At 40.7% G+C, this 12,999-nt stretch overlaps 1 protein-coding gene across 1 annotated transcript in view; it reads right to left on the reverse strand.

Annotated features, from left to right (window-relative positions):
* Window positions 1–1,469: 1,469 nt before the first annotated feature.
* UBN2 (ubinuclein 2) overlaps window positions 1,470–12,999 on the reverse strand; it is a 56,597-nt gene continuing 45,067 nt past the window's right edge. Inside the window, exons 15-17 of the mRNA XM_054067948.1 lie at window positions 12,401–12,647; window positions 11,529–11,618; window positions 1,470–10,777 (exon numbers count right to left, since the gene is read on the reverse strand). Of these exons, the coding sequence (XP_053923923.1) occupies window positions 10,728–10,777; window positions 11,529–11,618; window positions 12,401–12,647 (387 nt within the window). The 3' untranslated portion in view covers window positions 1,470–10,727. The remainder of the gene's footprint in view (window positions 10,778–11,528; window positions 11,619–12,400; window positions 12,648–12,999) is intronic.

Here is a 12,999-nt window from a genome sequence, read left to right on the forward strand (position 1 = left end):
CAGCTGTTCTGTTATTCAGGTTAAAGCGTTGTTCCAGCGGGTGCTGGAGGTTGAGGCTGGGAGCCAGGCGGAACACTGACAAAACCCCCGTTTTTCTCTGAGATTTCTTTTTCAGAAGACCAGTTAATTCAAGCACAACGGCTTGTAGTGATAGGACGAGGGGCAGTGGGTATAAACTGGAGAGCGGCAGATTTAGACTAGACACGAAGAGGAATTTCTTCATGATGAGGGTGGTGAGGCACTGGCACAGGTTGCCCAGGGAAGCTGCGGCTGCCCCATCCCTGGAGGTATTCCAAGGCCAGGTTGGATGGGGCCTTGGGCAGCCTGGTCTGGTGGGAGGTGTCCCTGTCCATGACAGGGGGGTTGGAACTGGATAGTCTTCAAGGTCCGTTGAAACCCGGACTATTCTATGATTCTAAACTATGTCTAAATTCAAAGGCAAATGCAGCCCATCTTAACTAAGAAATCATATAACTCGAACTAGTTCTTAATGTCTTTTCCTCCGAGGTTATTAGTATTGTTTCCCATATGAGCGCACACATTACCTGTCTTACAGTTTGAACAGATCAGTAACACTCCCTCTCTAGAATCATAGAATCACCAGGTTGGAAAGGACCCACTGGATCATCAAGTCCAACTACTCCTAACACTCCCTTAAACCATGTCCCTAAGCACTTCATCAACCTGTTCCTTAAACACCTCCAGGGAAGGTGACAAACTCTCTACTACCATTTACTATTTGAATTGTTACATATAAGTGCTCAGTGGGACCTGATCCATGGGGAGAAAATTCCATTACAGAAAAGTTAAGATTGCACCAACTTTGCAGGAGGCCTCTGAACAGTTGCCAGATTTATGTTTTTGGAATGTTCTTCTGCATTGGAGTGGCTTCTGGGACCTTAAGGGTCTACAGGAAACCTGGGGCGAGTCCAACAAGGGCATGGAGTGGTAAGATGAGGGCGAATGGCTTTAAATTGGAAGGGGGAAGATTTAGACTAGACATAAGAAAGAATTTCTTCATGATGAGGGTGGAGAGAGGCACTGGCACAGGTTGCCCAGGGAAGCTGTGGCTGCCCCATCCCTGGAGGTGTTCAAGGCCAGGTTGGATGGGACCTTGGACTGCCTGGACTGGTGGGAGGTGTCCCTGCCCATGGCACAGGGGTAGTGGAACTGAATGATCTTTAAGGTCCCTTACAACCCAAATAATTCTATGATTCTAATACATAAGAATAGAAGAATATATTAAGAAGAATATATTAAGGAATATATATTAAAGAATATATAATAAAGAATGCCTGCTTTCTAAAACTCCAAAAAGAGTCTTAAGAGTTTTGTTTTGACCAACATTTACCCATAACACTGCCCTCAAACAACAATGAAACACCCAACAAAAGCTCCCCCTTCAAGTGAAACCTCTCTGTTGTTGTGAGAAACCACAGAGACAGAGCTAATCTGTACATTCCTCTTTATTTAATACAGCACAGACACGTGACACATAGAAAAAGAAAAGTACACTCATGAAAAAAGCCTGTCGCGGTCGGGGACAGGGAACAGCTACGCCACATGGAGTAAGGCTCCTACTGCAGAACAGGGGTCTGCCGGCAAGGTTGGATCCCAGAGCAAAGTTTGCTGCCAAAGAAGTCTTTGCACTCCTTTCAGGAAAGCAGAAAATAAAAGGGCAAGTCCCTCTCGGAATAGGTGGAGTTGGCATTATCTGAAAGGTGTGCAGGATACAAACCCTTTCACCACGTTTGGACCACAGCACTGATACAATGAGAAATGCTCTCCAGCTATTCTTGCAGAGGGCCAACAGTCCTGACCTCTGAAAACACCAGACTTCTCAGGGATAGCAAACCTGAGCATCTAGAAGGAGTGAAATTATCAAGTAGTCACACAGAAGACTTAAAACTAGTCTCCCCGATAGGGCTTTGCTAGCCACAACTGGGAATGTGCAGGGGAACAAACCGGCTTCCCAACTAACAAAAGACTAACAGCCATTAAACTGACCAGAACAATATACACATTTGGAACTGATGCGGGCTTTTGTGGCAGCAGCTTCTTCCTTCTCCTGCTTCAGTTCAGGATGGAAATTAAGCAGGCACCAGTTCCTCTGGCAAAGAGCCTTACACACGTTTAAAAAAATTAAAATACAAAAAAGGGAGACAGGTGTATTTACAAAATCCATGGCTGGTACAGTACATCATTTTTAAGACACACTAAATGCTACAATCTTTCAGGTCCTGAGATTATTACCAAAAAACCCCAACAACTCAAAACTTGTGTTCAGGTCCAGTTTTATAAGGAGAGAGGAAAGAAATCACACATTTAAAACACAGTATCCCTTGAAGTTATTGGAACACACCTCTCTAAAAATCCAAATGAAAGTGGTGCCAACTACCCACACGTAGCTGCGTTCCATTGTTCAGGCTTATTGTCACAGAGGGGAGCATTTCACAGGGAAGTTTCTCTGGAGAGCTTGTCAGGTAAGCACACAGCTGTCGGAATCCTCTCTCCATCACTAAGCCCTATGGTCTGAAATACACAAGTACCGAAAGGAGGAAGGTGACCTTGTACAAATTCACACTGGACTGAGTAAAGCATCACAGGAATCACCAACTCAAACAGGTTTGCCATCTCGTAGGAACTGTGCATTCCTTTGTTTGAAACTGAGGAATGCAAAGAATTCTCGTTGCGATTCAACATTTGTTTATTACAAAAAATAAAAAACAAACAAAAACTTGACCATCTGTTTGTTCTGAGTTACCAAGTGAAAGGCAGGAGAACACTTTATCCATCTGTTTCTCGGCCTTCCATTGTCTTGGGGATCATAGCAAGTCAGGTAGAGTCAAGCTGGCTGTATCCAAACTTGCTAATATATACACACACACACACACACACACACACATATTAAAGGTGACACCAAACAAAGGACATGGAGGCCAAACCTCTGTCGAGGGGATGATCCCCGCGCTACCACTAGCTGTGCAGGCAGGTATTGGGACACTCTGTTCTTGCCTGAGCCTCTTCATCAAGCAGAACTGAAGGGACTCACACTCACACCTGTTTTGTTTTTTATTCTTCCCAACGAAATACTCTGAACATCGTGCTTTTCTATCATCAGAAGTTATCACCACAGATGCCCTTTTATTACAAGCACCTGACTTTAAGCTAGAGAATGCCAGCATTTTAAGGATTACTCTTTAAATGCTTCTAACCCTCCACAAAAGACTACAAGAGACAAATCACATAACAGAGTACCGGTTTAACTGCTAAAATATAATGCTGCTCAGTAGACTTTTGGGATAAATAGTAGTAGTTAATTTTGTAATTTTTTTTTTTTAAACAGTAGTCCAAAAATAGTTTCTCCATCTATTTCCAGTATGGATCTTAGAAACTATGCAAGAACATAGTACTAATTGCTACACGATGGAATCACCAGCAATAAAACACACACTACAGTTCTCACCTCTGAACTAAATTGTTATTTGTAGTTACATACAAGACGACTAACAGATCAGCAAGAAATACCTGGGAATCATGATTTATTTAAAGATCCAGCTACTGTGTAGCCTGTAACTCCCCTTGTTTAGAAGCCACTTCATTTAAGTGAGAAATTGATTTAATTCACTTCTGATACTGGAAGAAAACCTGGGATGTCTCATTAGTTTCTCCCCCAATCCAATCTATGTTACAAAACACTTCTGCGGCTTCTTAAACCAAGTTTAAGAGCTGAATAGTCTAAAAAAGTCTCAGATTAAAACCTGTTCCAAGAGGCAATGTTAACTTCCCTCTCTTAGCTACTTCATGACACTTAACACTCGGTGTTGCACCAGTGAAAGGGTTTCTTTTTTAAAATACAAATTTCTTTCTTCACGTTAGCAAAAAAGACTTCTGAAGTACAGACATTCAAAAAATATTCCATTTTCTTTGGGTAAAACTTTAACATGTGTTAGGAGGGGTAGCTGGGGAAAGGAATGCAGGTAACACTGAAACACGTAAATACGTCTCTGCATAGTTGATATTAGTGACTACTAATCAAACTAAGGCTTTATCTAGAAAAAGCTGAGAACACAAGAAAATTTCTTCCCCCACTCCCCTGGTGAAATCCAGTAAGTCTCAAAGAAGCTCTGGCTGCCTCAGCAGCTACTTGGTTTGGCCTACGATGGTGGTATCTCCTGGCTGGTTTTGGTTGATTATCTCCTTCCCTTTTTCTCTTGGTACTAGACAGTAACAAACACAACCATCTGTTGATAAAATACATCTGCACACACTGCTGGGCAAAGAAAAAGAATTCCCAAACAACCAAAACCCCTTAGTATTGAGCATGGTAGGAGTCAAACACAGTGTACACTGCTTGCTTCCGATTACTTCATCATAAAGAAAAACTTACTATCTAATGGTTATAATTTAAGCAGGAGACGAAGGCAAGGGAAGAGACTGAAATTCACTTCTAGATACAAAACATGGTTTGTTGTTGTTTTTTTTTGTTTTTTTCTTTTTTTTTTTTAGTTACTTTGTAGAATTATAGCTGTCAAAAATGGCTACAAAATACAGACCTATATGCTTGACTACTGACAAGATTAACACAGTTTTATTTATGAGGAGTGTGCAAAAACAGCTGTAGGGAATCTTTGTACTTCCCCCAGTTTTGGGCCAGTTCCAGGCCATGCTGATCTCGCAGCATAACTCATAGCAGCAGCAGGGCTTTCTATGGCCCCAAAAGGCTATTACAGCAGCAAGGGATCACTGGGTCATAAAAGAAGGATGATGAAGCCACACCAGAAGTTTCCACAAACAAAGCTTTCCCCTACACAACTGTTATCTTTCCAGTGGCCCAGTAAGCATACTTCTGGCTGCTTATTTTGGCAGTGATTTCTTAAGCAGTAGACAGACACAGTTTTTTTCAGAACAGCAGCATCTGTTAAAAAACACTGCAACAGTCAACCATCATCACTAGCTGTAGATTCCATGATCTCACAGACCAGCCCAGGACGAAAAAAAGACATGTATGCCCAGAATGAATTAAACAGCGACAGAAGAGCTCAGTTTGCACATTTACTGCCACAGGTGAATGTGGCAAATTCCACTGAAGTGATCTCAGTGATGCATCTAAGGCAGATTAAGCTGCACCCTCACTACCACTCCACCTGGCCAAGCCACCAGCAAGCCCTGTCTTTGACTGGCACCATTGGAGTGGCAGGAGAAATCCGCCTATGCCCTAGTTTACATACACAGGTTCACTCAAACGTGAAGACAAGCTAAGAACTAAACTAGCAGTTAGGCTACTCTCTGCCACAGGAACACATAGAATTTGGTATCTTATTTTCTGTTCTTTCATTGCGTTCTCCACCTACGAAGAACTTTTTATTCCATTCCCATTCTGGAAAGTAAATGCTTCCTTTTCATATTGCAAATTAGCTCTTCCACAGGGGAAGTGCATCACAGAGCCAGCACAGTCTACTGATGCATCTGTATGTTAAGTTTCCCACTTGCTCAACAAGTGAATTGCCAATTTCAGGTATGCATGTTTATAATACTCATATAAGTTAGACAGATCCTCAGCACAATATTGTTAAAATCACTAGACGATCTATTGCAGATTACTAATTTTGTCAGGGAACAAGGAAAAGAGCACAGACATTATGACAACCTGCAGCCAACACCACATGAACTCATTATATTAAGAGAAAAAAACATTAATGAAATCTCAATAAACTGAGAAAAAGTACAGCTAGGAAAGTACTTCACGGTGAATGATTTAGACAACATGTGAAGCGTAGCCACGTTTGACTTCAATTACCAGCTGCGCTCTTGCAGGTTTTACCGACCTCCTCCTTAAATACGATGCATGGTACAAGGTGACAAGTTTGGTAAACGTGAGAATCCTTGCAATAATTGGTGTCAAGCTGCACACAGAATTCCTTGCAATTCATCTCAACTCAAACTTGCTGCAAAATGCTCTTTTAACCTTCTTTTCCCTCCACCTCCTTGGGGCTGCCAGCCACACGTCTTTGCCTCAGACTCCGTAATTATGTGAAGTGGTCCGATACTTAATAAGGTTGCCAGACAGGGCCCATAATGTCTGACTTGTGACCTAGTTAAGATCCAAATTAAACACCTTCAAAGAAAGCAAGAAGTTTAATTCCCGTTAGCTGCTTCCTTTCTCTCGTGCACATTTAAGCACACTCACACACACTCTTTTATTGTACTGCCATCTTTGCACAAATGTTCACCTTTAAAGTGTTTAACAGAGCCAGCAGAATGTAGGACAAACAGGTTTCTCTGGAATATTGCTGTAGATGCGTGTGTGTGTGTGCATGTGTGTGAGTAAGAGAGAGAAAACACACAAGCACACAGGACCAATGCCATGGTACAGCAGCTATGAAGTTACACACATCACACACTTCTTTTCTTTACAAAAGGGAAAAAATAGTGTAACAGCATAAAGCCATCTTGGCAAGCTTAAGATTTTTCTCCAAAATGCCTTCCAGCACTTCAGGATCTCTGAGAACAGTTTAAAGAGGGTAGGGAAATAAAATTTAAAAAAAAAAAAAGGCACTTAAACAAAGGACAAAGGCCTGAATCAAGTAAGTCATGGAGGGTTACAGCCATTTCACCAGAGCTAGGACCAATCAAAATCTACCAACCTTTCTTTAATTTCTATAAAATTAAAATTGCATAAAGTGTTAATTAATCAGTCATTTACCTACTGCTTTCATGTTCTTGTTCATTGTATGGAAAAAAACACGAAAACCAAAACCAAACAAACCCAAACAAAAAAGCAAGCGTCCCTTTATTCCCCCTCCCCAGTTCAGCAAAAGATGAAAGTTAGGTGTGGGAGGAAGCCTTCCACAGCTTGGCTTGGCTGCAGGTTTTCCCTGCAATGCCATTTTCAAAAAATATCCAAAACAAAAGCAGAAGAGGGACCACTGCGCCTCCACTCAAAAAAAAAACAAAACAAAAAAAAACACAACAAAAACACAACCAACCCAACCCAACCAACCCAAACACCCCAGCACTTCTATTCCACCTGTGGGCAAAAAACTACTCAAAAGAAAACCAAACTTTAAACTAGATTAAAATTTGCTAATAAATACAGCCAAAAGTTCATTTTACGAATGTAGCAGCAAATGTGATAAAGTTAGTTGGAGTCCAAGATGACTCCCAGAGGGTTAATGGTTCACACAACTGACGGCAGCTTGGGAGAGTTGCAGGATTTCTCTGTTTTCATGTCCTCAAGGGTCTTGCACCAAGCGGAGAAGGAAAGGTCAGGTGATGGGACTGCAGGAAGGAAACGGGCTCTTGGCACCTGTCCCACCCCCAAATCTGTGCATCGGACAACTTTGATCGGATTCAAACAAGAAGCCGAACCCAGGTCATTAAAAGTTACTTCTGATTAGCAGAAAACAGATGTGAAACCCACAGCATCCACACTTGTGACCTAGTTGATCAGTATTAGCCATGTATCTCAAATGAGAGAAGGCTGGACATTTGCGTCTTAAGAGTGGGAGAACACTGCAGTTCAGAGTCCAAGGTATCAGAAAACTTTGCAGTCTGTTTTTCATCTAGCCTGCCTTTGTTCTTTGCAAGTGTCTCAAAAGGTTTTAAAATAGCTACTACAACTTTTGGGACTTTGGATCATGTAGCAGAAAATATTACCCAGACGGTTTTAACACCTAATACCTGTGTTTGAAGTTATTGCTTGCATTTGTTTGGGGCTTTCAGTGAGCTTGGCGTGTTAGCTCATATACGGTCCCCAAATCAAGTTCAGCCCTGCTGCCTGGAAAAGACAGCTCTACTTGGCTTTCTTATTGCTTGTGAATACTGAGGGTTATTTAGTATGTACAACTACAGTTTATTTATTAACAAAGGCCCTTAAAAGGTAGAAAAAATTCAGGGGGAAAAGTCATTAGAAGAGCTGCTGTGCAGAAAACAGTAAAACATTAACCTAATTTTGCATTTGGACATTGCAGAAATCTTTCACTTCCCCATTCTGTTTATGCTACCTGCAAAGGTCTCTGGGAGCCACCCTATTATTTCCTTTGATTTGGCCTTGCTAGGTTTAACCAGGGAGAATAGGGGACCGGCAACACAGACCCCTTCATCAGCATATTGCTGATTCCAAAGAAGCTGAGGAGCATAATGACTGAAAACGGTTAGCCTGGGGGTGCTGTTTGAACTGGCTTCGCCAACAACGCATGGTCATCTTTATTCTCATCATCCTACTCATAATTAAGCATTAGTTTACTTGTTTCCCAAGACTGAGACACTCCATAAGCCACATACAGAGGACTACTCCTACCCTCCTTAAGATTTAGAGAGGATCCTCCTCCAGTGAAGATGAGGCATACTTCCAGGAAGAGAGGAATACTGAAAGCAGATTTGTGCTGTAGTTATAAAGGGTTCAAATCTCCCAGTCTAAAATCTCACTAAGTGTGAAGACAAAAAGATGGCAATTTGAATGAGATGCCTTGATGAGAAAAACACAGAAGAGGTAGAACTATCTTAGGACAGAGTCTTTTAAATATATTGCCGCCTGATTGCTCACTGTTGCAACTCCCCTAGCTACATGCAATGTTAAAAGTATCGGGTTTGACACAGGTCAGAGAATTAGCATCCTGACAGAATTGTTAGGCCTCAAAACCCAAAAGTTGTCTTTCTTCAACCCTTCCTGAAGAGGAAAAAAAAAAAAAAAATCAGATAAAGCTTGCAGTCTAAATAATGTATGCTATTTTGACAGAATTTGCACAGTATTAAGAACACCAGAGTCTATGTAGCTCCATGTTTCAACTCTAAATAACCTCAATGATGGAGATGCAAGCTTTTCTATTCAATACGTCACATACAAAACATTAGCACTAGCTAAGAAGCATTTAATTGGCAGATACTGTAGAGTGAAATTAACAAACTAATGCTTATTTTAATTCAATCTGACTTTCACACAAGTGTTGTGCAAAAAACATTTATTGCTGAGCTCAACCCAACATTTTTATACTAAATACACAATATATATTATTTTCAATTCACGTATATATATTTATATAAAATTAAAATGAGCTCTAAATAGAAAAGAAATTGTTGTCTGGTCTAAGAAAAATAAATCACATGTAAAAGAAACCTGAAAGCTATAAGTTAATCTAGCAAAAAACACTGAAGATTCATTACTCATGAGTCAAAATCTCTCTGGAAGGTATGAGATAACCAGCAGTCACTGGTTCAGTCTCAAATCAAACTACTGGAAAGACTAGCTACTAAGAATTTCAGCATCTCCGATCACAGGAATGTTTCGGGATTGAAGGAGAAGGGGATCATACTAGTTTATTTGCTCCTTTCCCCTATGACTTATTTCAGTTTCGTTTCTGCCATTCTCACCTTTTATCTGACAGCGCAAGGGACTCAACAGCAAAGTTCTGTCCTAGTGTTGAAAGTGCAACATGTGCTGGGTCCTCCCTAACCTTACAAATGAACTAGTCGATGTATTGCTATCCAAAAACCCCCAAAAGCCAGCTTTGCAGTCTTGTGCTACCATGTAAGGAAGAGTTCAGGTCAGGAACTCCCCAGGCCAGCAGGGGCTGGAAATGCTGGAGACAACTCATTCAGCCCCCAGAAGAGAAGGCACCTCTGGTCGCTTTTGAACGACTCCTCTTTGGCTAATGCCTGAAGCAGTACTAACCTGGCTCTGGAATAGGTCATAATCAGCTTTTGTTAACTAGCAAATCAGTATAATGCACGGCTTTTGGGAGGAGTCAGATGAAAGATGAGGAAGATCTAGAATAAGTAAAGAACTGGTTGTATTTTATAAAATATACGAATAGAACATTACTTGATTTTTAGTAGTAGATAAGCACAAGGCAAAGGAAAAGAGTTTAACAAATGAAAGGACTGAAAAATCAGTGTACCTTTCAAAAGAGATGCAGGAAAGAAATGCTAGTCTAGACCAATAAAACATGGGTTTCCTTGTCACATAAACGGAAAGATTTCCACCTCCTTCCTCCCTTACACAAGCATCTTTATATTAAAAAAAAATATCAAACAAGGAGCAAGGGATTTCCCAGTAGTCTGTCTCTCACACCCTGATGTACCAGGAGATCCGTTTTTGAAGACAACTCTCTAATGAGACTGCATCTATAGGCTCCCTAAAGCCAAACCGCCTTGTAAAGCTGGAAAAACGCCCATATCAGACACTGTATTTGTGTAAGGGTTTAATTGCAATGCAAAGTATCCCAGCACCACTTCTACTCTACAGAGCCTTTGGTCCCCAACCATAAAGCACAATCGGGACCTATGCATAATCTTACGCTGGGCACTTTGGGAACTAATGCAGTGGACGATTCCACCTTACACAACGGATGGAGAAACCTATTCTAGCTCCTCTCATGCTTCAGCTCTTTATTGGACATCATCCAAGGAAAAAAAAAACGTTTGTGCTGCTGTGGGTTTGACGATCAATTTCTTTTAAAGGCCAATCAGAGCAGATAAAAAAGCTTGTTTCTTTAGGTAAGATCAAACTATGACCAGTCTGCATGATCAGGAGGACCAGTCTTCCTTTTCCTTCTCTCTTTGATCAAGTATTGTTTTCTTTTTCTTCTTCCTCTCACCACAGTGCTTGGGATCAGAATATGTAAACATCGACAGAAACAGCAGCCCTGTGACAATAAGCACTTTCCCAACTGGGCAGATTCTGTCAGCCAACCAGAACTGCTTCAGCTCTCTTGCTTGTCCAGATGTCACTGGTTTTTCCGCTGTAACTTAGTGTCCCCTTTACTTTGGCCTCCATCTGCAGTTTAGACACAGGAAAAGAAAAGTAAGAATAAAACCATGAGTTTTATATTCTTTTTATATTTATACAATATATTATATTATATTATATTATATTTATTTTCTTTTTATAACTTACTGCAAAAGTGGCAGGAATTTGGCACATTCTACTTCAGCATCACTAAAAAGTATATTTGTCTTTATAGAGTGGAAGACTTTGCACCTTCCCTGTAGTTCATTTATTACAAATTGCACTGTTGAAACCTGAGATAGCAGCAGGCTTCACACCAAAAGATACCATCTTTCTAAAAATTAAGTTGCAGGTTTTGATACTCAAAAATAAATTATCAAGCCTTTCTTTAGAAGCCTTCACACTGTAACAAAGCATTTTTAGTATTGAACCCATGGCACTCACTGTCACAAAAATTAAGGTTGTACCAAATGTAGCCAATTGGTTGGTTTTCATACCCTCTTAGAGCCTAACACTGCCCAGTTTTTTGGTACTGAGGACTCTGAGAACACGATGAAAAACACCAACCAAGTCACAGCCACACTTCCTCTTCCTTCTCCTGATAAAAAAACCTAACCCCTACAGGTAGCAAAAATGCTGCCATGATAGAATGTGCACTATTTGCCTCTACCAAAAGCTTGTCCCCGTGTTGCTCCTTCTCTAAACTAATTTCAATTCTGGTGAACATTTTATTTCAGTCTAGGGCAGAAATCTGACTTTTAAGTTAAAAATAAGTAACAGGAAAACATGATATCTTTACCTGTGTAAGCTTGCTGCAAGTGAGCAGGCAGAGGTGAGTGAGACAGCGTTGCTGCGTGCTGAGCACCTGGCTGTAAACCCTTCAGTAAGTCTGGGGAAAAAAGGGAGAGAGAGCAACAAAGATAAAAACAATAAATCTTAAGCACAGAGGCAGCTTTTGTGAAATAGGTAGGTTTTTTTTTTTGTAGTGCAGCTATAGCAGCACGCTAATTCACACAGATTTCTGAAGATATATCTCAACTACAACATATAAATATCCGACAGCATTCTGATGGCTGGAATAAGTCAACAGAAACAGACCTATTCAGGTATGGTTAAACCAAAAGCCAGAGCAACGACCATGCCTTGCTGCTGGGATGCAATGTTTCATATCATTTCCTTCAGAGGAAGGATCAAAAATGGATATAGGTTAAAAAACTAAAGAATTTATTTTCCAAAAACTGGGAAAAAATAAATGCCATCTTGGCTGATATCTCATCATCATCGAACTGTTCGATATCTGAGAGCCTAAGCCATTCCTGAGTTAAGGATACTGGGGAAGCATCACCTTAAGCCTCTTTTTTGTATCGTGACATTTAGAGATTCTTAAGCTATATTCCTTTCTGAAGATGAAGGATTAAAAGTTAACCCCAAAAAGCATGTTTAAAATTAAGCATATACTGCGAACATAACAATGACGGTTAGCTTATCAAAAGTGATTCATAACACTTGGATAATTACATAAACAAAGTTTTACCAGTAAAGAAATCACATTTACTCTCCTGAAGGGATTTTAATAAACAAAACTCGGAACTTTACTGATTCCCTTCTTAAATCCCATTTTCAGGATGTATCTCTCCTTAACAGCACAGCGTGATAACTAATCACACTCACTCTGAGTTAGGCTGTGGTGGAAAGCCGCTGAGGTAGATCCCGAGGTGGTTGTCACTCCAGCTGTGTCCGTCCCAAAGCCAAGCAGCTCCAAGGGAAACTGGAAGGGCACGGTCACAGGAACAAGGCCACCCAGCATCCCAAAAGGAGTTAATGGTGCAGACGTCACGTTCTGACTGGTTACAGACAGGGGTGATGCCATGAGAGTCAGAGGTGAGGCATTAGCCAGTAACGATGCTCCTGCTGTTGACTGTACAAAGAAAAGGAGTACTTCAAGATTTTGCAGCTTTGAGTTGTACTGTCCAAAGAGTTAAGAATGGACCATTTTTGTTAAGTGTGGCCCTATTAAGAAGTGTATTAAACTATTAATAAATATCTACTCATCGATCCAGAAGGTCTTCCCACTGTTCACCTGCTAAGCAAGTACAATCATATTTCAGAGTCAGACATGACTGTATGGTTCATTTCATGTTTTCCTTATCACCCTTGCAGGTAACTTCCTCTGTCTCCTTTCTAATTATGCACTGGGTCTACAGGCAGAATCCAATGCAACATCTTCTATTACGTTAATAATACAAAATTTTCAACTGTAGATCTGAAGT

This window comes from Cuculus canorus, chromosome 1 (assembly GCF_017976375.1).
Source record: "Cuculus canorus isolate bCucCan1 chromosome 1, bCucCan1.pri, whole genome shotgun sequence".
NCBI classification, from domain to species: domain Eukaryota; kingdom Metazoa; phylum Chordata; class Aves; order Cuculiformes; family Cuculidae; genus Cuculus; species Cuculus canorus.